At 43.3% G+C, this 27,247-nt stretch overlaps 1 protein-coding gene across 2 annotated transcripts; it reads left to right on the forward strand.

The window, feature by feature from the left end:
• The first annotated feature begins 5,079 nt into the window (after positions 1-5,079).
• Positions 5,080-24,640, forward strand: LOC111976220 (E3 ubiquitin-protein ligase BRE1B). 2 transcript variants are annotated; one of them, XM_024004968.2, is made up of 20 exons: positions 5,080-5,160; positions 5,843-5,998; positions 6,100-6,267; positions 7,855-8,068; positions 8,284-8,481; positions 8,633-8,754; positions 8,967-9,113; positions 9,441-9,515; positions 9,686-9,805; positions 10,140-10,319; positions 10,854-10,989; positions 11,334-11,455; positions 11,774-12,033; positions 12,182-12,299; positions 12,459-12,608; positions 21,230-21,442; positions 21,713-21,838; positions 22,720-22,860; positions 23,729-23,830; positions 23,976-24,640. In XM_024004968.2, the coding sequence occupies exons 2-20, from the start codon at positions 5,858-5,860 to the stop codon at positions 24,150-24,152; spliced, it is 2,910 nt and encodes a 969-aa protein (XP_023860736.1). In that variant the 5' UTR covers positions 5,080-5,160; positions 5,843-5,857; the 3' UTR covers positions 24,153-24,640. The 2 variants fall into 2 exon arrangements, with proteins under 2 accessions (XP_023860736.1, XP_023860735.1); XM_024004967.2 differs by having other exon boundaries at positions 5,096-5,160; positions 5,830-5,998.
• Positions 24,641-27,247: the final 2,607 nt, after the last annotated feature.

Raw genomic sequence — 27,247 nt, forward strand, 5'->3', positions numbered from 1 at the left:
TGGCCACTCTAATACCTTGACTTTATTGGCCTAAAGCCATTTTGCCACAACTTTGGAAGTATGCTTGGGGTCATTGTCCATTTGGAAGACCCATTTGCGACCAAGCTTTAACTTCCTGACTGATGTCTTGAGATGTTGCTTCTATATATCCACAGAATTTCCCCCCCTCATGAGGCCATCTATTTTGTGAAGTACACCAGTCCCTCCTGCAGCAAAGCACCCCCACAACATGATGCTGCCACCCCCGTGCTTCATGGTGGGAATGGTGTTCTTCGGCTTGCAAGCATCCCCCTTTTTCCTCCAAACATAACGATGGTCATTATGGCCAAACCGTTCTTTTTTTTGTTGCATCAGACCAGAGGACATTTCTCCAAAAAGTACGATCTTTGTCCCCAAGTGCAGTTGTAAACCGTAGTCTGGCCTTTTTATGGAGGTTTTGGAGCAGTGGCTTCTTCCTTGCTGTGCGGCCTTTCAGGTTTTGTCGATATAGGGCTCGTTTTACTGTGGATATAGATACCTTTGTACCTGTTTCCACCAGCATCTTCACAAGGTCCTTTGCTGTTGTTCTGAGATTGATTTGCACTTTTTGCACCAAAATACGTTCATCTCTAGGAGACAGAACGTGTCTCCTTCCTGAGCAGTATGATGGCTGCGTGGTCCCATGGTATTTATACTTGCTTTCTATTGTTTGTACAGATGAACATGGTACCTTCAGGCGTTTGGAAATTGCTCCCAAATATGAACCAGACTTGTGGAGGTCTACAATTTTTTTTCCTGAGGTCTTGGCTGATTTCTTTTGATTTTCCTATGATGTCAAGCAAAGAGGCACTGAGTTTGAAGGTAGGCCTTGAAATACATCCACAGGTACACCTCCAATTGACTCAAATTATGTCAATTAGCCTATCAGAACCTTTTAAAACGTCATTTTCTGGAATTTTCCAAGCTGTTTAAAGGCACAGTCAACTTAGTGTATGTACACTTCTGACCCACTGGAATTGTGGTACAGTGAATTATAAGTGAAATAATCCTTCTGTAAACAATTGTTGGAAAAAGTACTTCTGTCATGCACAAAGTAGATGTCCTAACCGACTTGCCAAAACTATAGTTTGTTAACAAGAAATGTGTGGAGTAGTTGAAAAACGAGTTTTAATGAGTTCAACCTAAGTGTATGTAAACTTCCGACTTCAACTGTATATACAGTCATTGGTCTAGACTTGGCTTCGGATAGTATACAAGCGCTACGGGAGTTGTCTATTTCTCCAAAGTGAGAGACCAAACGGGTAATAGAAATAACTTAAAGCTACCTAATGTAACCCCGGTTCTATGACCTTACCAGTCAGATCTCACCGGGTTACCCTTCAAGATGTGCGTACTTAGAAGTGACGTACTTAGAAGTGAAGTTGGGAGCGGACAACATCCCCTTATATAGGAAGTGGATAGGTCCGATATTGGCCGTTGCTCCTGTCTGTCTACAACAGACGTTGTGTGATTGGGTCTTCCTGGACTCTGCCCCTAACGGGACGTCTCCCCAAAGTGAGAGACCTTTCATGTCACCAAAGAACTGTGATTACATTAGGTAACCTTAATTTTCCACAGTCCAAGAATTACATGATCTCTTCTACCTCACACAGTAGATGTTGTCACTAAAGATAAGGTCATCCAAACTAACCGTACAATTGGAATGTAGCACACATAAGATGGCACAAAATGTTGTGTTCATTGGAAATTCTGCAACTGAGGGGACAAGGAACATTGGGCTCAAATGTTTCTGGTCAAGTTCCTAATGTCTTGACCAAACCATACCTTGTTGTATGGCTTCAGTCCTCCCATGAACCTCCGATGCCCATTCACTCCACTGGCCTTGAAAGGGATGTTTGTTGGGGATGGACCTCACTTTTACTGTGTCTTGCTCAAAATTGTAATTGTTCACCGAGATGTTAGTTGAGTGGAGAGCCTCGACAAACTGTGGAGGAAAAAGGTTTGAGGAAATAGATTTATTCACTGGCTTTATTTTTAAAACAATTTTAGCATGATTTGAGTGTCTTACCTTGCCTTGGTGGCCACTTATGTAGAACAAGTTGGTTCAGAAGATTGTTAGGTAAATATTTGTCATAGCATCTAATCCAGGTGATGCAGTATTGACTTGACATCCTGTTGACAGTGAGATTTAATGGTTTATTGGGTTTGACTGGGGAGAGAAATACACTTTTGGTGTCAAAGATCCGGCATGGAATTGATGTCCTCAAAAATAAAAGCTTCCTGTTACACTTTACTTCACAGTGCCCTTGTTACTTTGTAATGATTGCTGTAATTACAGTGTACAAAGWATTGTAATTACTTATTATTTTTGCTGTAATTACAATACTAGTTCCACAGTGGGCATTGTAAAGTAACCAAGCTTTTGAACCAACCACTTCAACAAGTAGCTATGCTGTCAATTGCAGTTGGTAGAGCTTGCAGCGCCAGGGTTGAGGGTTCGATTCCTACAGGGGACCAGTACGGAAATGTATACACTCACTACTGTAAGTTGCTCTCGATAAGAGTGTCTGCTAAATGACTAAGATGTAAAAATGTTTATCAAAAGATGTTTGCATATGGGTAGGCCTATCAGTCACATTTGTATTGTAATACTGCAATAAGCACTTTACAATGCTTTACTGGCATGTATTTCTCATCCAGCAACGTGATGCTTATATGTCCATTATTTCTGTTGTGATAGGGAGTGATCTTAAATCCTGATGTGTCAAAAAAAATAATTCTGGAACCACATCAGGATGTGATATGTCCAATGAACAGGCGTAATAGCCATCTGTTATCCTCAGCACACACATACTAAACACTGTAATGAATAGAAGTGAGCAGGGGGGGAAAATAAGCAGGAATCAATATAAAGCTCTGAAATAGATTGTACACATGGCCTCGATATGTACTGTGTACTAACACAGTGATTCTCAACCTGGGGTATATGGGAAGACTCATAAGAACATACACCTACTGGTAAAATCCACATGAGGGGTTACTTAGGCGGTACTAGAGGCAGAGCAAATGTGGTAGGGGGTAGATTCGGAGTACAGTAACCAAAAAAGGTTGAGAACCACTTTACAATATTTTTTGAATGTACACAAATTTCAGCAATATGAAATGGTGGGGGTCTCACCCGTCAAATCCTGCCCAGTAAATGGTGGTCTCAAAGCCCAGTCAATAAGAGAACTAGTCTGTATGAGCCACYTCTGGCAGGATGCTCAGGGAACAGTTATTGATGAGCAGAGGGGTATCCTACGAAGCAGATTTGAGGAGTTAGCGAGGTAACTTTGGTCCAACTCTAAGTTCAACTTGGGATAACCGGTCATACGAAAATGGCTCACCTTTTAACCAGGTACATTTCTATGGCAACGAATTCTTCGGAACTAACCTCCTCTGGGGCAGGCTCACTCACTTTTGTATATATAATGTATAGTATAATGTATGTGGACACCCCCTTCAAATTAGTGGATTCGGCTATTTCAACCACACCTGTTGATGACAATTGTATAAAATTGAGCACACAGCCATGCAATCTATATAGACAAACATTAGCAGTAGAATGGCCTTACTGAAGAGCTCAGTGACTTTCAACATGGCACCGTAATATGATGCCACCTTTCCAACAAGTCAGTAAGTCAAATTTCTGCCCTGCTTGAGCTGCCCCGGTCAACTTCGACCAGGGCAGAAATTTGGAAACGTCTAGGAGCAACAACGGCTCAGCCGCAAAGTGGTAGGCCACACAAGCTCACAGAATGGTACTGCCGGGGGCTGAMGCGCATAAAAATCATCTGTCCTCGGTTGCAACACTCACTACAGAGTTCCAAACTGCCTCTGGAACCAACATCAGCACAATAACTGTTTGTCAGAAGCTTCATGAAATGGGTTTCCATGGCCGAGCAGCCGCCCACAAGCCTAAGTTCACCATGCGCAATGCCAAGCGTCGGCTGGAGTGAAGTAAAGCTTCCCGCCATTGGACTCTGGAGCATTGGAAATGCCCCAATGCATAGTCCCAACTGTAAAGTTTGGTAGAGGAGGAATAATGGTCTGTGGCTGTTTTTCATGGTTTGGGCTAGGCCCCTTAGTTCCAGTGAAGGGAAATCTTAACGCTACAACATACAATGAAATTCTAGACGATTCTGTGCTTCCAACTTTGTGACAGTTTGGGCAAGGCCCTTTCCTGACAATGCACCTGTGCACAAAGCCATGACATCATTTTCTGGAATTTTCCAAGCTGTTTAAAGGCAGTCAACTTAGTATAAGTAAACTAATGACCCACTGGAATTGTGATACAGTGAATTATAAGTGAAATAATCTGTCTGTTAACAATTGTTGAAAAAATTACTTGTCATGCACAAAGTAGATGTCCTAACCAATTTGCCAAAACTATAGTTTGTTAACAAGAAATTTGTGGAGTGGTTGAAAAACGAGTTTTAATGACTCCAACCTAAGTGTATGTAAACTTCCGACTTCAACTGTATGTAATCCTGTACGAGCGTATGTGCCGAATACATTACGATGTTACAGGTGTCAAGCTTATGGGCATGTGGCAGCAGTGTGTAGGAGGGAGGGTCCAAGGTGTGAGAAGTGTGCAGAAGGGGAGGAGTAGTGAGAGTGGTAGAGATATACCAGTACAGTGGGATAAGCCAAAAAAGTTATATAAAGTTCAGTAAGACTGGATTTATAGCAGTGGTTATCAACTGTACGGCAGGAATGGAACGGAAGTCGCAGAAAATTTAGGTTGTGGTGGCAGCTGCAGAGAGGTATTTGGGTGTGCCAGACTTGACATCAGAAGAGTTACAGGGTGTGTTAAGTGGTGATGTCCCATCCTTTCAGGATGATGACATGAGGAAGGAAAAAATACATTTAATTAGTGGAGTAGGGTGGTGTTTATTTTATTTTGAAATTAGTGATTGTAGTGTTAGATGGTAGGGTATATATTACATTTTATCTAGCAAGCAAAGTGTAAGGGAGTTGTACTCCAGTTAGTAGGTTGCGGTAATGCAACAAATTGGATGCCAACCGCTGTTAAACCTCATAGAAGAAGAAGAAGAAGTACACTTACCGTGCTATACAGGAAATAGCTACTGTCGTCATCTCCGGTTAGTGGTAATGTTGTACGAGGTCTCTTTCTGAAAGGTTTGTCATATTTCTTAGTGATCGTGAAATAAAAACGTGAATTAATTAATACTACCTTATATATGATTGCATTCGAAACTGATTCGAGGAAATACGCCGTATTATACTCCCAGCCATTGTACTCACAGTTGCTAATCTGCTAGCATTCTTTACAGCCAGCATTAGCCTGTTAGCTAGATAGATTCTTGCAAAAGCTATACTAGGTAGTAAAATATAGCTAAGACGCAACTACCGCTATTTAGGTAGCTAATGTACATGCATACACATGCCAAGTTTTTGATGGCCACTTTGCAAGTTTAGGTGCACATAATTCTAACATCGGAAACTGGATAGCTTGCAAGTTAGCTAGCGGGACATTCTGGCCTTAATTGAATTGACATTTACAAATCTAAATTTATTGGCCAACAATTGTAAGAAACAAACACAAATTATTTGTAGTTAGATACCAGATAGTCGTTAGCTTCAGTAACATTAGCGAAATTTAACTTCAAGAGTTGGTGACACAATGACAAAACCCTCGTGTTGTTGACAAGGGGAGATAATCAGTCTTGTCATCAACGCTAAATGTCTATTGCTAAATGTCTCTTTCGCCATCACAGAGTACATAGTCAGCTGATGAATTATGTTGAAACGAAATGTACAGTTTATCAGCTTTGTGTCCTAAAACAGCTGTCACACTTAGGTTGCATAAGCAGCAATGATGTCTGGCACCGGGGGAGGGAAGCGAGTCTCAGGTGGGGACAGCCCCCCTGGTCCACCTGAGAAAAAGAGTAAAAAAGAGGAGAAGACCACCACCACTCTCATTGAGCCAATACGCATTGGGGGAGTGTCCTCTACGGTGAGTCACTATTTTTTTGCCTCCACGTCTTTTCTATAATGAAGTATATTAACCCTCCTACATGGTTATCATCTTCATTATCATGTATTTCACATCTGCAGGAGGAAATGGACATGAAAGTGATCCAGTTTAAGAATAAGAAGCTGAGTGAGCGTCTGGAGCAGAGGCAGACCATGGAGGATGAGCTGCGAGAGAAGATCGAGAAGCTGGAAAAGCGACAAGCCACTGATGATACCACACTGCTCATTGTTAATCGTTACTGGTCCCAGGTACGTACATTCCACAATCGTTTGCTGCCTTGAAGGATCATAGACATACAGTACCAGTCAAAAGTTTGGACACACCTACTCATTCAAGGGTTATTTAAAAATATATATAATAGTGAAGACTTTAAAACTGAAGTAACACATATGGAATCATGTAGTTACCAAAAAAGTGTTAAACAAATCAAAATAGATTCTAGATTCTTCAAAGTAGCCACCCTTTGCTTTGATGACAGCTTTGCACACTCTTGGCAGTCTCTCAACCAGCTTCACCTGGAATGCTTTTCCAACAGTTTTGATGGAGTTCCCGCATATGCTGAGCAGTTGTTGGCTGCTTTTCCTTCACTGTGCGGACTAACTCATCCCAAACCATCTCAATTGGGTTTAGGTCGAGTGATTGGAGGCCATGTCATCTGATGCAGCACTTCATCACTCTCCTTCTTGGTCAAATAGCCCTTACACAGTCTGGAGGTGTGTTGGGTCATTGTCCTGTGGAAAAACAAATGATAGTCCCACTGCCCAAACCAGATGGGATGGCGTATCGCTGCAGAATGCTGTGGTAGCCATGCTGGTTAAGTGTGCCTTGAATTCTAAATAAATCACCAACAGTGTCACCGGCAAAGCACCATCACACCTCCTTCTCCATGCTTCACGGTGGGAACTGCACATACGGAGATCATCCATTCACCTACTCTGCATCTCACAAAGACACGGCGGTTGGAACCAAAAATCTCAAATTTGGACTCATCAGACCAAAGGACAGATTTCCATCGGTCTAATGTCCATTGCTCGTGGTTCTTGGCCCAAGCAAGTCTCTTCTTATTATTGGTGAACTTTAGTAGTGGTTTCTTTGCAGCAATTCGACCATGGAGGCCTGATTCATGCAGTCTCCTCTGAACACTTGATGTTGAGATGTCTGTTACTTGAACTCTGTGAAACATTTATTTTGGCTGCAATTTCTGAGGCTAACTCTAATGAACTTAGAAGTAACTCTGGATCTTCATTCCTAGCGCTTGATGGTTTTTGCGACGGCATTTGAAGAAACTTTCAGTTCTTGAAATCTTCTGGATTGACTGACCTTCATGTGTTAAAGTAATGATGGACTTTCATTTCGCTTTGCTTATTTGAGCTGTTCTTGCCATAATATGGACTTGGTATTTTACCAAGTAGGGTTATCTTCTGTATACCACCCCTACCTTGTCACAACACAACTGATTGGCTCAAACGCATTAAGAAGGAAAGAAATTCAACAAATGTACTTTTAACAAGGCACAACAGTTAATTGAAATGCATTCCAGGTGACTAACTCATGAAGCTGGTTGACAGAATGCCAAGAGTGTGCAAAGCTGTCATCAAGGCAAAGGGTGGCTACTTTGAAGAATCTAAAATACATTTTGATTTGTTTAACACTTTTTTGGTTACTACATGATTCCATATGTGTTACTTCAGTTTTGATGTCTTCACTGTTATAAAAAAAAAAAAAAAAATTACCCTTTGAATGAGTAGGTGTGTCCAAACCTTTGACTTGTACTGTATGCTTAACCTAAAATTTAACCCCCACACATACTGAATTACTCTTTCTTTAACTTCCAGTTGGAAGAAAATGTTCACATCCTGCGCCTACGCATTGACCCCACGGTGGTCCCGGCAACGCCTACTATGCCGGTCTCTGCCCCWACCCCAATAGAAGAGGATGGTATGATGATCCCACCACCCCCTCCTCCAGCACCAGAACACGAGGAGCAACAGCCTCCCCCACCTGATGTTATGGAGAAAGCTCCTGAACCACAGCAGGACTCGACAACAGGTAAAGATGATCCCTGCTCTCTCGCTCGCTCAACCTAGCCACTGATCCGCAGTAGTGATACCTCCAAGTCCATTGCTTTGCCACCTGTAATAACTGATGTGAGGTATGGAAACGTAACAAAGCAGTACACCTTTCTAGCACTTATGCCACATTTTATATTTTCAACCACATCCTAAGTCCTCCTGTCCATTTTTACTTATCACCATGGTCTGTAGCACCGCCGCCCACTACTTCCCTCAGTGAGAGTGCCAAGGCCTTCCTCTCCATTCTGGACAACAGCAGTGAGGAGGAGCTCAGCCTGCAGCTGCAGGACAGGATGCAGTTTAGCAAAGAGGCCGCTGCTTGCATGGTCTGCGTCTTCGACAGGTTGCACAGCCGCATCGACGGCCTATGCACCCAGATCCAGTCCGCGGGTAACTATTCAGACTCACTAGGGACAATAGTTTATTTCACTTTGTTGTTGTGGAAGCATTTGGGTTCTAAATGTGGCATAAACATGTAGAGGAGTTCCCTACTGTGACATTCACAGTTGAGTAACCCTAGTAACTGTGTTGTCTTTGTCAGTGTGTGAGGACGACGGCCAGGAAGAGCTGCTCCGTCTGAATCGCACTCTGCTGGAGGAGAATAGCAGACTGCAAGACCTGGCCTCCTCCCTGCAGGGCAGACACCACAAGATGTCTATGGAGGTACTTTGCCTCATCCTATAATGTAKTGTGTGTGGGTGGGTGTGTGTGGGTGGATTGTGAATGCCCACATCTCCACGGTGTGTTCTCAGGCTTTTGTATCCTCAATATGAAGGTCTGCCATTTCTCATCGGTGGTAATACATGGCGATTGTGTAAACTCATCCAGTCAATTTCTTAATCAAACGTTCTCTCATCTGTACTTCTCTTGTTCAGTACAATGAGCTTGTGGATAAGGTGACGAGCTCGGAGACCAAGGTGTCTGAGATGGAGACTGCTGTGGAGGATCTGCAGTGGGACATCGAGAAGCTCCGTAAGAGGGAACAGAAGCTCAACAAGCATCTCGCTGAAGCACTTGAGCAGGTTTGTTTCATTTGTGTGCGTGGGTGGGTGTGTATACTCTATGTGTGTGTGTGTATAGTCCTGTGCCTCATCATTGCTGACGTCACTCTCCATTATGCATCTATGTCCAGCGATAAGGCATCAGAGCATGCCAGCCATTGAATCACAGCTGTGTGTGTTTACCTATGTCCTGCTGTATGTACATGGGTAAAATCATGTTTTGATATTGTACAGTCTAAATGAAGACTGTAACCACATCTATATTACTATTGTAATATTTCTGGGTTAGTGTCTGTACTAATGTACGGGCCAAGTTCGCTAAACACCTCTTATGATTGTTCTGTCCAGTTGAACTCGGGTTACTACACCACTGGCAGCTCAGGGGGGCTACCCGGAGGCCAGATAACTCTCAATATACAGAAGGTGAGTGCAGACTTGTCACTTCTTTTTTTTGTTTTTTGTTTTCGTATTCCTGAGCTTCCCTTCAGTCTTGTTTTGATACATTGTTGTATTCCAACCCAGTCATATGGAGTTAAATTGGTGCCAAAAGTGATAATAATTTAACTTCATACTGTCATTAATATGTCTGTTAGTTTGAGAGCCTGAATGCAGAGTTGGAGCAAAACCAGGAGCTGGCCAACAATCGCATGGCGGAACTGGAGAAACTACAGCAGGAGCTCCAAGAGGCTGTGAGGGAGAGTGAGAAGCTCAAGGTGCAGAAGTCGTCTCCTCTGAGAGGATACAAGACTAAACTCACTGCAATACTCTTGTCTGCTTAACAAAGGATATGCTGACTATTTAGACAGTCTTGATGAGTCAGGTGTCAAGTCAAGGAAGACAATAATTGTCGAATGTATAAACACAACTTGTGTTTGTCATTATGATCATTGAATCTATGCTCTGTATGTAATATCAATGAATGTATTTACTTTTCTGTTTACTCTATCCCAAATTGATTGCATTTATATAGTTTTTCACCAGGTCCCGAAGCCTCTTACAGTGTATGAGGGGGGGGGGGGATAACTCACTCACTTAACTCCTTTTCAGTTGGACCTGAAAAATATTCCAGAGGAGGTGGTGAAGGAGACCGCGGACTACAAGTGCCTGCAGTCCCAGTTCTCACTGCTTTACAACGAGTCTCTCGGGGTGAAGACCCAGCTGGACGAGGCCCGGGCCCTGCTCCTCACCGCCAAGAACGCCCACCTCAGACAGATAGAGCATATGGAGGTCAGAAGCACTAATTTAGCAGATAAGTTTTACTTGCAGTTTTACTTGCAGTCATTGTGAACTTTTACCTCCCTTAGTTCAATGCACTGGTTGTTGCTTTGGATAAGATAAACGGACAAATGACTTAAGTGTAGGAGGGAGCCACTGATTTAAAATCAGAATTTCAGCGTATCAGACCTGTTTTTTTATATGCTTTAACTGTGCTTGATTGAGCCTGTCTGGGGTACCAGATGGATGGGGTTTGMACTTTTGGGACGATTCCATTGGTTCCATTGTGCTTGATTGAGCTTGCCTGGCACATCTAAAGTATTTGATAGAGAACTAATACTACTTGAACCCAGGTCTGGCACGTATGTCATGAATACAAAAGGAATATATGTGGTTGGAAAGGTAATGTCGTGGCAACCGTGAAMGTGGATTACGTCACAATCTATAAAAAATGGCCAACACTAGTAGTCATGAGGTCAGAGATTGGTGTGATGTCGCTGTTTGACAGCCGTCAACAAAAGTTGCTGTTGTTCGTCATCTTTTCAGAGTGACGAGCTGTCACTACAGAAGAAGCTCCGCACTGAGGTCATCCAGCTGGAAGACACGCTGGCCCAGGTGCGCAAGGAGTATGAAATGCTGCGTATCGAGTTTGAGCAGAACCTGGCGGCCAATGAGCAAGCAGGTAACGTATCATAATCTCCACAACACCTCCCACGCCCTAGGCTTGTTTCTATCACTAAAGGTTTCTCATAAAAAAGCTCGTTTTTCTGTGAAGTTTGAATGAACGATTGTCAGTGATCTTATGTGCTTAGTAATATATGCATGTCTTGTTTATTTAAAAAATGTTCTGTAACCAAGGATGTTGACTGTGTTTGGGAGGAATGTATCCTATCCTGTTATCACTATCCATATTGCTCACAAGTTTACGYCACCAACAATAGTTGGACAAAACACTGCGACAGCGCTGACTGAAACGCATGGTCATTATCTTATCGACACCTCTGTCCYGTTTGATCTTTCCCTTAGGCCCAATCAACAGAGAGATGCGACACCTCATCAGCAGCCTCCAGAACCACAACCACCAGCTGAAAGGTGACGTGCAGCGCTACAAGCGGAAGCTCAGAGAAACACAGATGGAGATTAACAAGGTAGGCAGCTGATCCTGCACGTGAGACCAATAGACTTTCTTCTGCTCCCTAAGAATATTTAATCAATATGCGTAGTTCATAGATAGAGCCATAGGACCTGACCAGGTCATAAACTCTGGACCMTTATTATAGGTTAACTACAGCCTGGAGTTTGCCCTGGTGAGGTGGTTAGGTCATGGTTCAACAAAACTTGAGATGCACAATATTTGGTTAATAATTAAGGATAAACATGACACTTGAATCATGATATTTGGTACGACAATGTGATAAATGCGATCGGTTTCCCAAAACCATTTTCTATCCCTGTCCCTTTGTCAGTTGCGGTGCCAGAGTGGTGACACTGGGCTTCTGTCGTTGGAGGAGCCGGTGAGCGACAGCCTGGAGGTRAAGAAAGAAGAGGACGAAGACCAAGAAGAGGAGGAGGAGAGGAGGAGGGAGCTGGAGAGACAGCGGTCCCGGGAGAGGGAGAGGGAGGCCGAGAGGGAGCGAGAGAGGGAGCGAGAAAGGGAGCGACAGCGCAGCGAAGAGTTGAAGAGAAAAGATTCGGACACTCTGAAGATGCTGAGGGCGGAACTTAAGTATGTTTAGTTTTTGGTCACAGAACACACAACTCATATTTTATATCGAATTAAGGGTACTGTCATATAGTAGAGGACTTAACTCATTGTTTTATTCTGGAGTTAGGTAGTGCTAACTCTTCTACTGTTCATTCTCCTCTCCCCTCAGGAAAGCCCAGGAGTCTCAGAAGGAGATGAAGCTACTTTTGGACATGTATAAATCAGCTCCCAAAGAGCAGCGAGACAAAGTGCAGCTTATGGCAGCAGAGCGCAAGTCTAAAGCCGAGGTTTGCTCTTTGACTTCTTCAAATTCCAACCTGAACTGTAGGTTATCATTCAAAGTCAATTCATGAGGTGGTTAGTGTTATCTGAATCTAACCCCCACTACAAGCTGAAGTAGTGTCTCAGTCCGTGTGTTATACCTAAATCCACCCTCTGTGTCCCAGGTGGATGAGTTGCGGGTGCGGGTTCGAGAGCTGGAGGAGAGGGAGAGGAAGGAGAGCAAGAAGCTGGCTGATGAGGACGCTCTCAGGAAGATACGCGTGGCAGAGGAGACGATCGATCACCTACAGAAGAAGCTCACGGCCACCAAACAGGTACTGTATTTCCACTACACATTCAAACCTTTTGCAGAGGTGCTGAATATGTTCAATATCACAATTGCGGTGGGTTTGCCTTGGCTTTGCCATTTCTTTGTTTCTTTTGACCGGGGATTTCAATGGAATAAGTGAGGTATTGCACTTAGAGGACGGGGTTTCAAATTGGTAGGGTTATGTTTCTCTTGTCCATAAAAATACTAATCAGTGGCCTCCCGAGTGGCACAGTAGTCGTGCTAGATGCGTCACTACAGATCCGGGTTTGATCCCGGGCTGTGTTGCAGCCGGCCGCGATCGGGAGACCCATGAGGCAGCGCGCAATTGTCCCAGCGTTGTCCGGGTTAGGGGAGGGTTTAGCTGGCTGGGATGTCCGTTTCCCATCGTGCTCTAGCGACACCTTGTGGGCGGCCTGGCGCATGCACGCTGACTTCGGTCGCAGCTGTACAGTGTTTCCTCCAACACATTGGTGCGGCTGGCTTCTGGGTTAATTAAGCAGTGTGTCAAGAAGCAGTGCGGCTTGGCGGGGTTGTGCTCTCGACCTTCGCCTCTGACTCTGTACGAGAGTTGCAGCGATGGGACAAGACTGTAACTACCAATTCGATATCATGAAAAAGGTGTAAAAAGTAATAAAACAAACTCAGCAAAAAAAAGAAACGTCCTCTCACTGTGAACTGAATTTATTTTCAGCAAACTTAACATGTGTAAGTATTTGCATGAACCTAACATGAACAAGTTCCACAGACATGTGACTAACAGAATTGGAATAATGTGTCCCTGAACAAAGGGGGGGTCAAAATCAAAAGTAACAGTCAGTATCTGGTGTGGCCACCAGCTGCATTAAGTACTGCAGTGCATCTCCTCATGGACTGCACCAGATTTGCCAGTTCTTGCTGTGAGATGATACCCCACTCTTCCACCAAGGCACCTGCAAGTTTCAGGACATTTCTGGGGGGAATGGCCCTAGCCCTCACCCTCCGATCCAACAGGTCTCAGACGTGCTCAATGGGATTGAGATCCGGGCTCTTCGCTGGCCATGGCGGAACACTGACATTCCTGCCTTGCAGGAAATCGCGCACAGAACGAGCAGTATGGCTGGTGGCATTGTCATGCTCGAGGGTCATGTCAGGATGAGCCTGCAGGAAGGGTACCACTTGAGGGAGGAGGATGTCTTCCCTGTAACGCACAGCGTTGCGATTGCCTGCAATGACAACAAGCTCAGTCCGATGATGCTGTGACACAGTTCGATGGGCAAATGGCATAGCCTAAGGATAATAGGCCTATTCATTTTTAGCCTAAGCCAATGTTCATTCAAGTGTTATAAAGAATGTTATAGGCTAAATAGTATTTTTATCTGATTGTTCGTTTTTATATAAATGCACAAATTAAGTTATTGAAAACACAGAATTATCATTCATTTGTTTTTCGTTCCAGCTTTCTGAATGTGCTGCTGCGGGAGCTTATGCCCAATTACCTGTTGAGCAATTCAATGACATGAATAAACACTGACAATATTATATGTATTAGTTTAACTTGTGAAAGTAATGTTTAGTGCAACTTGTATTGACAGTAGCCTATGGTATCAGCCTATATTATTGGCTGTTTGGTTCGCAAGAAGGGATTTTCCAACAGCACAATTTATTTTGCCTTAGGTTTCTGGTTTACTTGACCAATCTTGCTATTGTTTGTTCTCATTATTACTTTACTGTTTTTATTGAGGCTAATCGCAAACAACTTTCTGAGATGGAACTCCGTTAGGCCACTAGGTTAATTCAATGGTTGAGAGTGGGTTATGTCGAGGCCAACAAGTCACATTCGAATCGAATGAGGATTGTGGAGAAAGGGGAAATCAAGATTTTAAAACAATAAGCCAGACAACTAATTGTTAGCTGCAAAAGGCCCATGATCATCCGACATTGGAGAGGGGGAAAAACATGTTAGGACCTGTCTGACATTTTGTGCTGCTTTGGTGCTATCCGCTGTTTCTACATTGTTCTCTTGCATTATGTTAATAGTCTACCATATATAACTACCATATATGTATTAAGCTATGACAAATGGGGAATAGGCCATTTGGTATGTCGTCTTGCTGTTGTGTCCTGCCAGACTCCGGAGGTGCAGTAAAAATTTAAATATACTAAACCATCGTTTGTGACATCACAATGTCATCACCATCGACGATGGCTGTCAAACATTGTCAATAGACAATACAGTCGTAAAATTGTCCTACCCTATATCTCAACGCAATGCTGTTCAGATGAAGCGTCAAAGTGAAGTCCGTTGATACATATTACACTGAACAAAAATATAAACGCAACATGTAAAGTGTTGGTCCCATGTTTCATGAGCTGAAATAAAAGATGCTAGAAGTTTTCCATACACACAAAAARCTTAGTGAGCACCATGTCTCCTTTGCCAAGATAATCCATCCACCTGACAGGTGTGTGAAATCAAGAAGCATGATTATTACATAGGTGCACCTTGTGCTGGTAGACAAGAAAAGGCCACTCTAAAATGTGCAGTTTGGTCACACAATGCCGCAGATGTCTCAAGTTTTGAGGGAGCATGCAATTGGCATGCTGACTACAGGAATGTCTACCAGAGCTGTTGCCAGAGAATTGAATGTTCATTTCTCTAACATAAGCCGGCTCCAACGTCGTTTTAGAGAATTTGGCAGTACGTCCAACCGGCAGACCATGTGTAACCACACCAGCCCAGATTTGTGCAGGAATTCTTCGGTTGTGGAAACCCACAGATTCATCAGCTGTCCGGGTGGCTGGTCTCAGATGATCCCGCAGGTGAGGAAGCCGGATGTGGAGGTCCTGGTCCAGGGTTTTTAGCTGACTGCAGTTCGGAGATGTAACCGACTTCAGTGGGCAAATGCTCACCTTCGATGGCCACTGGCACGCTGGAGAAGTGTGCTCTTCACTGATTTCACCGGGCAGACGTGAGGGCGAACTTGTGGGCGAGCGGTTTGCTGATGTCAATGTTGTTAACAGAGGGCCCCATGGTGGCAGTGTGGTTATTATATGGGCGGGCATAAGCTACAGACAATGAACACAATTGCATTTTATCTATAGCAATTTGAATGCACAAGATCCTGAGGCCCATTGTCATGCGATTGATCTGCTGCCGCCATCACTTCATGTTTCGGCACGATAATGCATGGCTCCATGTTGCAGGGTGTTGTACACAATTCCTGGAAGTTGAAAATGTCCCATCTCTTCCATGGCCTGCATACTCACCAGACATGTCACCAGTTGAACATGTTTGGGATGCTCTGGATCGACGTGTACGACAGCGTGTTCCAGTTCCCGCCAATGTTCAGCAACTTCGCACAACTATTCAAGAGGAGTGGGACAACATTCCACAGGCCACAATCAACAGCCTGATCAACTCTATGCGAAGGACATGTGTTGCGCTGCATGAGGTGGTCATGCCAGATACTGACTGGTTTTCTGATCCATGCCCCTACCTCTTTTTTAAGGCATCTGTGACCTACAGATGCATATCTGTTTTCCCAGTCATGTGAAATCCATAGATTAGGGCATAATGAATGTATTTCAATTGACTGATTTCCTTATATGAACTTTAACTCAGTAAAAATTTTGAAATGGTTGCATGTTGCGTTTTTATATTGTTCAGTGTAGTTAAAATGACATTGTGTGAGATACGTTCAGGTACATTGCAAGATACAGTGCAGTCGGAAAGTACTCAGGCCCCTTGACTTTGASAAATTTTGCTACATTAGTCATATTCTAAAATTGTAATAAAATGTCATTTATCCTCAATCTACACACAATACCCCATAATGACAAAGCAAAAACAGGTTTTTAGAAATGTTTGCAAATGTATTAAAAGAAAAAAACAGATACCATATTTACATAAGTATTCAGAACCTTTGCGATGAGACTCGAAATTGAGCTCAGGTGCATCCTGTTTCCATTGATCATCCTTGATCTTTCTACAACTTTATTGGAGTCCACCTGAGGTAAATTCAATTGATTGGATATGATTTGTAAAGACACACACCTGTCTATATAACGTCCAACAGTTGACAGTGCATGTCAGAGCAAAAACCAAGCCATGAGGTCGAAGGAATTTTCCAAAGAGCTCCGAGATAGGATCATGTCGAGGCACAGWTCTGGGAAAGGGTACCAAAAACATTCTGCAGCATTGAAGGTCCCCATCATTCTTAAATGGAAGAAGTTTGGAACCACCAAGATGCTTTGGCCGCCCGGCCAAACTGAGCAATCTGGGGAGAAGGGCCTTGGTCAGGGAGGTGACCTAAGGACCCGATAGTCACTCTGACAGAGCTCCAGAGTTCCTCTGTGGAGATGGAAGAACCTTCCAGAAGTACAACCATCTCTGCAGCACTTCACCAGTTCACCTTCCAACAAGACAATGACCCTAAAGCATACAGCCAAGACAATGCAGCAGTGGCTTCGGGACAAATCTCAATGCCCTCGAGTGGTCCAGCCAGAGCCCGGATTAGAACCCGATCGAACATCTCTGGAGAGACCTGAAAATAGCTGTGCAGCGGACTCTAACCATCCAACCTTGACAGGATCTGCAGAGAAAAATGGGAGAAACTCCCCAAATACAGGTGTGCCAAGCTTGTAGGGTCATACCCAAGAACACTTGAGGCTGTAATCTCTGCTAAAGGTGCTTCAATAAAGTACTGATTAAAGGGTCTGAACAACTATGTAATTGTGATATTAGTAAGACTAATGGAGCCAGAGGAGATGGCTGCTGTTTTACGGGCTCCTAACCAATTGTGATTGTGTGTTTTGCGTTATTTGTAACTTATTTTGTACATAATGTTTCTACCACCATCTCTTATGACCAAAAAAGAGCTACTGGATATCAGAACAGCAATCACTCCCCTCTTACTGGACAAAGATTATTTTCTTTAACGAGTCGGACGCAAAGGATTTTCTTCAGACACCTGACAAGGACCAAATCCCTAGCATTCGCATGAATAAGAGATAGCGATATTGGGGACGTAGGTCGGTGTGCTTTGTAAGAATCCGACGGCGAGTGGGTAACCCGCCTCCACCTTCCGTACTATTAGCCAACGTGCAATCATTGGATAATAAACTGGATGAACTACGATGAAGACTATCCTAGCAACGGGACGTTAACTGTAGTATCTTATGTTTTACCGAGTCGTGGCTGAACGACTACATGGATAACATACAACTGGCTGTGTTTTCCGTGCATCGGCAAGATAGAACAGCTGCCTCCGGTAAGACGAGGGGTGACTGACTGTGTCTATTTGTCAACAACAGCTGGTGCACAAAATCTAATATTAAGGAAGTCTCAAGGTTTTGCTCGCCTGAGGTAGAGTATCTCATGATAACCCATAGACCACACTATTTACCAAAAATAGGTTATCTATATTTTTCATAGCTGTCAATTTACCACCACAAACCAATGCTGGCACTAAGACCGCACTCAACGAGCTGTATAAGGCCATAAGCAAACAAGAAAATGCTCAGCCAGAGGCGGTGCTCCTAGTGGCCGGGGACTTTAATGGGGCGGCAGGTAGCCTAGTGGTTAGAGCGTTGGGCCAGTAATTGAAAGGTCGAATCCCCGAGCTGACATGGTAAAAAGTCTGTCGTTCTGCCCCTGAACAAGGCAGTTATCCCACTGTTCCTTGGCCATCATTATAAATAATAATATGTTCTTAACTGATTTGCCTAGTTAAATAAAAAATTATTCAAGGGAACTTTAATCTGTTTTACCTCATTTCTACCAGCATGTTATACGTGCAACCAGAGGGGGAAAAAAACTCTAGACCACCTTTACTCCACGCACAGAAGCGTGCAAAGCTTTCCCTCGCCCTCAAATTGGCAAATCTGACCATAACTCTATCCTCCTGATTCCTGCTTACAAGCAAGAACTAAAGCAGGAAGTACCAGTGACTCGCTCAATAGGGAAGTGGTCAGATGATGCAGATGCTAAGCTACAGGACTTTTTGCTAGCACAAACTGGAAAATGTTCCGGGATTCTTCCGATGGCATTGAGGAGTACACCACATCAGTCACTGGCTTCATCCATACTGAGCTAACGGGTAGGGCTGCCGCTTTCAAGGAGCAAGACTCTAACCCGGACGCTTATAAGAAATCCCGCTTTGCTCTCCGACGAACCATCAAACAGGCAAAGCGTCAATACAGGACTAAGATCGAATCGTACTACACCGGCTCCGACACACATCTGGATGTTGCAGGGCTTGCAAACTATTACCGATTACAAAGGGAAGCACAGCCACGAGCTGCCCAGTGACACGAGCCTACCAGACAAGCTCAATTACCTCTATGCGCGCTTCGAGGCAAGCAACACTGAATGCATGAGAGCACCAGCTGTTCCGTACTACTGTGTGATCACGCTCTCCGCAGCCGATGTGAGTAAGACCTTTTAAACAGGTCAACATTCACAAGGCCGCAGGCCCAGAAGGATTACCAGGAAGTGTACTCAGGACATGCGCTGACCAACTGGCAGGTGTCTTCACTGACATTTTCAACCTCTCCCTGACCAAGTCTGTAATTACCTACATGTTTCAAGCAGACCACCATAGTCCCTGTGCCCAAGAAAGCAAAGGTAACCTGCCTAAATGACTACTGCCCTGTAGCACTCACGTCGGTAGCCATGAAGTGCTTTCAAAGGCTGGTCATGGCTCACTTCAACACCATCATCCCGGAAACCCTAGACCCACTCCAATTCGCATAATTCCCCAACAGATCCACAGATGACGCAATCGCTATTGCACTCCACACTGCCCTTTCCCACCTGGACAAAAGGAACACATCGTGAGAATACTATTCATTGACTACAGCTCAGTGTTCAACACTATAGTGCCCTCAAAGCTCATCACTAAGTTAAGGACCCTGGGACTTAACACCTTCCTCTGCAACTGGATCTGGATCCTGGAATTCCTGATGGACCAACCCCCCCCCCAGCTGGTAAGGGTAGGTAACAACAAATCTGCCACGCTGATCCTCAACATGGGGGCCCCTCAGGGGTGCGTGCTCACCCCTCCTCCTGTACTCCCTGTTTGCCCATGACTGCATGGCCAAGCACGACTCCAAAACCATCATTACGTTTGCAGACGGCACAACAGTGATCACCGACAACGATGAGACAGCCTACAGGGAGGTCAGAGACCTGGCAGTGTGGTGCCAGGATAACAACCGCTCCCTCAACGTGAAGTAGGGCCGAGCACGCCCCCATTGTCATCGACAGGGCTGTAGTGGTGCAGGTTCAGAGCTTCAATTTCCTTGGTGTCCACCAACAAACTATCATGGTCCAAACACACCAAGACAGTCGTGAAGAGGGCACAACAATGCCTATTCCCTTTCACTAGACTTTGCAACAAATTCTAAAAAACAGTTTTTGCTTTGTCATTATGGGTTATTGTATGTAGATTGAGGGTAGAAACTATTTAATCCATTATAGAATAAGGCTGTAACGTAACAAAATGTGGAACAAGTCAAGGGGTCTGAATATGTTCCCGAATGCACTGTAAATAACACTGATCTAATGTGTTTTCATCTGGCATATTGTAACAGGTGTCTGTCTGTCTCTCTCTCTTAACTACTCTGGGATATGTGGGACGCTAACGTCCCACTTGGCCAAAAGCCAGTAAAAATGCAGAGCGCCAAATTCAAATAAATTACTATAAAAATCTAACTTTCATTAAATCACACATGAAAGATACCAAATTAAAGCTACACTGGTTGTGAATCCAGCCAACATGTCAGAATTCAAATAGGCTTTTCGGCAAAAGCAAACGATGCTATTATCTGAGGATAGCAACAGAGTAAACAAAGAGAGAAGCATATTTCAACCCTGGAGGCGCGACACAAAATGCAAAAATAAAAATATAATTCATGCCTTTGACGAGCTTCTGTGTTGGCACTCCAATATGTCCCATAAACATCACAAATGGTCCTTTTGTTCGATTAATTCCGTCGATATATATCCAAAATGTCCATTTATTTGGCGCGTTTGATCCAGAAAAACACCGGTTCCAACTTGTGCAACGTCACTACAAAATATCTCAAAAGTTACCTGTAAACTTTGCCAAAACATTTCAAACTACTTTTGTAATACAACTAGGTATTTTTTAACGTAAATAATCGATAATATTGAAGATGGATGATCTGTGTTCAATACAGGATTAAAACAAACTGTAGCTAGCTTTCTGGTCACGCGCCTCTAACTAACAGTACACTTCCAGTGACCCTCGTTCAAGATGGCCGTACTTCTTCATTACACAAAGGAAAAAACCTCAACCAATTTCTAAAGACTGACATCCAGTGGAAGCGGTAGGAACTGCAAGAAGGTCAATTAGAAATCTGTATTCCCAATGAAAACCCATTGAAAAAAATCTGAATGGTTTGTCCTCGGGGTTTCGCCTGCTAAATAAGTTCTGTTATACTCACAGACATGATTCAAACAGTTTTAGAAACTTCAGAGTGTTCTATCCAAATCTACTAATACTATGCATATCTCATCTTCTGGCCTCAATGAAATGAAACTACATAACTAACAGTTACATAAAAAAACAAATGCCAACTATTTCAACCTCCCACCCCCCTGTGCCTCTCCATTGTGTCCAGGAGGAGGAGGCCCTACTGAGCGAGATGGATGTGACAGGTCAGGCCTTTGAAGACATGCAGGAGCAGAACAGCCGGCTGATGCAGCAGCTGAGAGAGAAGGATGACGCCAACTTCAAGCTGATGTCGGAACGCATCAAGTCCAACCAGATCTACAAGCTGCTGAGGGAGGAGAAGGAGGAGCTGGCCGACCAGGTGTTAACCTTCAAGACCCAGGTGAGAGGGACTGTGGAGGATGGAATCGCTTCGTGTGTTTATTTCCAGGGCAACTTGCAAAGCGGATTTAAAACCGGTGCACAACTTATTTGGCAAGGGAAACCTTTTTTTTAAACGAAAACCTTGGCCTCAAAAATATCTTGGGCCACATTGGCTATTGAAATGAAATAAAATAAAAAATAAAATACACACTTCACAGTAGTCCGGATAATACTTGTGTTTCTGAGCCAATGAGGAAGAGGTCTGATTGGTTCCCTTTGTCTGTCACAGGTGGAAGCTCAGCTATTGGTTGTACAGAAGCTGGAGGAGAAGGAGGGCATCCTCCAGAGCTCACTGGCCACTCTGGAGAAAGAGTTAGGAGTCCGCACACAAGCACTAGAACTAAACAAGAGGAAGGTAGGAAAACAATACCTCTACTACTACTACTACTAAGATACACTGCTCAAAAAAATAAAGGGAACACTTAAACAACACAATGTAACTCCAAGTCAATCACACTTCTATGAAATCAAACTGTCCACTTAGGAAGCAACACTGATTGACAATAAATTTCACATGCTGTGCACATGCAGTGCACCTCCTTGCACAAAGGCGGAGGTAGCGGTCCTGCTGCTGGGTTGTTGCACTCCTACGGCCTCCTCCACGTCTCCTGATGTACTGGCCTGTCTCCTGGTAGCGCCTCCATGCTCTGGACACTACGCTGGACAGACACAGCAAACCTTTTTGCCACAGCTCGCATTGATGTGCCATCCTGGATGAACTGCACTACCTGAGCCACTTGTGTGGGTTGCAGACTCCGTCTCATGCTACCACTAGAGTGAGAGCACCGCCAGCATTCAAAAGTGACCAAAACATCAGCCAGGAAGCATAGGAACTGAGAAGTTGTCTGTGGTCACCACCTGCAGAATCACTCCTTTTTTGGGGGTGTCTTGCTAATTGCCTATAATTTCCACCTTTTGTCTATTCCATTTGCACAACAGCATGTGAAATTTATTGTCAATCAGTGTTGCTTCCTAAGTGGACAGTTTGATTTCACAGAAGTGTGATTGACTTGGAGTTACATTGTGTTGTTTAAGTGTTCCCTTTATTTTTTTGAGCAGTGTACTTTTAAACTCTTCTTCTTCCACAGTTACCTTACCAATACTACTGCTTTTACTATTTATGCTGTAATACCATGGTTACTGAGGTCAATACGAGCAATTGTATTGCTGGTCACWCTTCTTGTAACGTTCTGTTGGGAGTATCTCTGAGTGTTTCTTGCCCCTCCATGTCCCCAGGCGGTGGAGGCAGCCCAGCTGGCTGAAGACCTGAAGGTGCAGCTGGAACACACCCAGTCCAAGCTGAGAGAGATCCAGGTTTCTGTGTCTGAGAACCGCACCGCCAGAGAGAGGGAGTTGGGCAACCTCAAAAGAGCACAGGTACGCACAACTACTGACAAGTCTGTCCTTTCTAGATATTTGTCCTTTATTTAACCAGTCCCATTGAGATGAGCATATATTTTTCGAGGGAGCCCTGATATGTTAATTTGTCAAACCCCTAAAAGTCTTCAGCGAATACAGTGGGAGAGAAAATTAGAGCGTGTGAATGGTAACAGTAGGTTTAATATGGTCGTGAAGAGGGCACGACAACGACTATTCCCCCTCAGAAGACAGAAGATTTGGCGTGGGTTCTCATCCTCAAAAAGTTATACAGCTGCACCATCGAGAGCATCCTGACTGGTTGCACTACAAAGCCTGGTATGGCACTACAGAGGGTAGTGCGTACGGCCCAGTACATCACTGGGGCCAAGCTTCCTGCCATCCAAGACCTCTATACCAGGCCGTGTCAGAGAAAGGCCCTAACAATTGACAGACTCCAGCCACCCTAGTCATAGACTGTTCTCTCTGCTAGCGGCACTAAGTCTAGGTCCAAAAGGCTTTATAACAGCCTCTACCCCCAAGCCATAAGACTGCTGAACAACTAATAATATGGCCACCTGGACTATTTGCATTGACCCCCCCCCCCTTTTTTTTTTTACGCTGCTGCTACTCCTATGTACATATTACATCAATTACCTTGACTAAACTGTACCCCCGCACATTGTCTTGGCACTCCCTGTATATAGCCGCGTTATTGTTATTTTATTGTTACTCCTTAATTTTTTTCCTTTAGTTTATTTAGTCAATATTTTCTCAACTCTTATTTCTTACAACTCCATTCTAGTTTAAGGGCTTGTAGTAAGCAATTTGGCAAATGTGACATAACATTTGATTTGACTACTAAAGTATTTGACTGTCCAACTTATAGGAGGACCTGTCCAGGCTACGACGAAAGCTGGAGAAACAGAAGAAAGTGGAGGTGTACACTGATGCTGATGAGATCCTGCAGGAGGAGATTAACCAGTACAAGGTGAAACAAGAGACTTTACGTATCTTGATGGGATAGCCTTGCTTTTGTTTTATCAAATGCATGAGATGGTTCACATATTGTCTATTGTGGTACATCTTCTATCCAAATTGACCCTGTATTTTCTCTCATCCGCCCCCCTTTTCAGGCGAAGCTGCGTTGTCCGTGCTGCAACACCCGCGACAAGGAGACGGTGCTCACCAAGTGCTTCCACGTGTTCTGCTACGAGTGTCTGAAGACGCGCTACGACACCCGACAGAGGAAGTGCCCCAAATGTAACTGTGCCTTCGGGGCCAACGACTTCCACCGCATCTACATCACCTAACTCTGTTACACGGAGAGGAGAAAAAGAAGACAACGGTGAACAGAGCCTAAAGGAGAGGGAGAAAAAAAATGGTGTGGTTGGAGAGGTGTCTGGAGAGTTTCGTTTTTTTTCCTCGGTTTTAACGCTCCTTTTGGAAAAACTTTCTTAAATTGCATCATTGCCGGTTGGTGCTAGTGACCAAACAGAGGGTTGTGATTGATTGCGATGTACGGTAGGTAGTAATAAGAGCAGATGTGCTCATGCTCCCATACCAAGGTATTACTACTTCTGTTTATCTGGCCAATCTTAGTTTGTCAGGTCTTGCCCATGTGGAATTCTTAACATTTAACTGAGCCCATTTTTAAACTGTTATTCACCTTGTAAAAGTGTACTGGGAAGTTGTCGTGGTGCTGTATGATTTGCAGACAGACTTATTCAGAATCATCCTTCAGAATACCTGTATGTGCTTGTTTTTGGATATTCAAAGAAAAGACGACCATTCTCAAGAACTGAGATTCCTTTACTGGACACGTATCTAGTTCCGTTGCTATGTTGAGTTCTGTACATTACGACTCCATTCAGTTGAAATTGAGTTTCTTTCATTATCGTAACAATCACGTTATGCACCTGTGCCGAGATTTCACCGGATAATACGATTGTCAATACCTAGGAATCATTCGACTTAAAGTTGGCAGTTTAGTTTGACTTTGCCTGTGGCTAGCAGATCAAGCGCCTCAGTCACACGCAACATCTGCAGGTTTTAGTGCCTCATTACTGATGACATTTCAGTGGAAGAGTCAGGTCACGAGTGTCATTCTAAGTGGGCCGTCCCATCCAGCTCTTTCAAGACAACTTAAAGATTACTGGAACATTAAAGGAACTATATGTAATATTTTGCATTGTAATTTCAGAAAATGTCCTGAATATATCTACAGTAATAGTGGAATGATAGTTTCACTATATTCTTTCCCCAAAACATTTTTTGGGGCCCACACAAAATTCCAGTCTAATAGTGCAGACTTCTTGACTGGGCCATCAAAGGGCAAGAGTCAAACATGTAGGAATCACTCAGCTCCAGTCAATTGGACAACGAGATTTGCTGGCCCCAGTCAATTTGACAACTAGAGACGGTCTGTTGTTGAATTGTCACATATAGTACCTTTTACAGTCTCAACATATGTTACAACCATATTCTGCCTTAATGGAATCTCTGAACCCCCTTTTCCTCAGTTCTGATGATGCTAGCCATTTAATGAGAGCTTGGTGATGTGTTTGACGTTAGCACGTGTGAGAACCAAAATCATAACTGGCCTCAAAAAACCACAGTGAGACTCTTGTGATCTAAAGTCAATGGCAAAAAAAACACCATGCATCTGTTCAAAATAAGACTTCTAGAATGTTTTGATGTAATGTTTGAGTTTTGTGACTCAGGATATTTGGATTGGTATTAATAAGTGGATAGTGTGGGCTCTGTGTTATGAACATGTCATAGACAAAGAAGCAGTTCTCATTCAGAACATAGTGATCATTTTGTATTTCAGAGTGTAGATTTTGTGAGTTTTCCTAGTAAAAACATACACTTGCACCTCATGAGTTGACTGTTGAATACATTTACTCATCATGGGGTTTTCTGACCTGGGAGTTGAACAATGGGGAAAAATGTGATCTTGCTAAAACAAAGAGATGTGAGTGGTAATAACCGGCTTTTAGTAATAAATTTTTTTTTTAAACAGTAAGGCCGATAAATAAAATTTGTGCAGGCAAATTGTCCAGAAGGGGAAAAGATCCCATTGCAAAATAATGCTTTTTAGCCTATTCATTGATGGAAATACATTCGACTGGTCATGCTTATYGGTATATGGGTTAATTTGCATAATTTTGTGTAATTAAATTGGTAATGTATCTTATTTATAACATGCGCACAGCATACAAGGCCTATGGGCGGAAAATCTGCCAGTCTGCGCTTTATAATCCCAATAATTGCACAACAATTCTAAATGCAATTGTGTGTTAATTGTTGTGGCCATGATTAAAATGAGCCAATATTTATTTTTTTCTCAACTGATAATTGAAGCGCACTTTCCATTTAAATGCATTGGCAATGGAAGGCAGGCTTGAGCTTCAAAGTAGCCTTGGCAAAATCTTACCATATCCGTGGAGGCAATTATTTTATAAAGATTCCGTATGCCATTGAAATAAGTATTTCTCTCGTGTTTTTTTGGTTTTCAACTTTCTTCAATTGTCTGGTAGCCAAATGCACTTTCGCGCTTATCCTTCTGCCTTGTGCACATTGCTGCGCTAATAATGTTGAGGAATAATAGTTTCAGAACATTTTAAGCTAAATGTTCTGATCTGTTGCATCAGATTCATAATGTTTTTAGGCCTACTGGTTGTATGAATCTGGGATCTATCGTCCCACAACTGTCCAAGAGTCTGTTTGGGCAATTGCCTTCTTGACAAGCTGACCAATAGAATAGGTCAACTTTGACATACAGTTCATTCGGGAAGTATTCAGACTCCTTGACTTTTTACACGTTTTGTTACAGCCTCTAAAATTGATTAAATTGTTTATTTTCCTCATCAATCTACACAATACCCCATAATGACAAAGCAAAATCAGTATTTTTTTTATTTTTTTTGCACATTTCATAAATATATCACATTTACAGTTGAAGTCGGAAGTTTACATACACCTTAGCCAAATACATTTAAACTCAGTTTTTCACAATTCCTGACATTTAATCCAAGTACAAATTCCCTGTTTTAGGTCAGTTAGGATCAGCACTTTATTTTAAGAATGTGAAATGTCAGAATAATAGTAGAGAGAATGATTTATTTCAGCTTTTATTTCTTATATCACATTTCCAGTGGGTCAGAAGTTTACATACTCAATTAGTATTTGGTAGCATTGCCTTTTAAATTGCTTAACTTGGGTTAAACATTTCGGGTAGCCTTCCACAAGCTTCCTACAATAAGTTGGATGAATTTTGGCCCATTCCTCCTGACAGAGCTGGTGTAACTGAGTCAGGTTTGTAGGTCTCCTTGCTCACACACGCTTTTTCAGTTCTGCCTACAAATTTTCTATGGGATTGAGGTCAGGGCTTTGTGATGGCCAC

This window comes from Salvelinus sp. IW2-2015, linkage group LG17 (assembly GCF_002910315.2).
Source record: "Salvelinus sp. IW2-2015 linkage group LG17, ASM291031v2, whole genome shotgun sequence".
Classification (NCBI taxonomy): Eukaryota; Metazoa; Chordata; class Actinopteri; order Salmoniformes; family Salmonidae; genus Salvelinus; species Salvelinus sp. IW2-2015.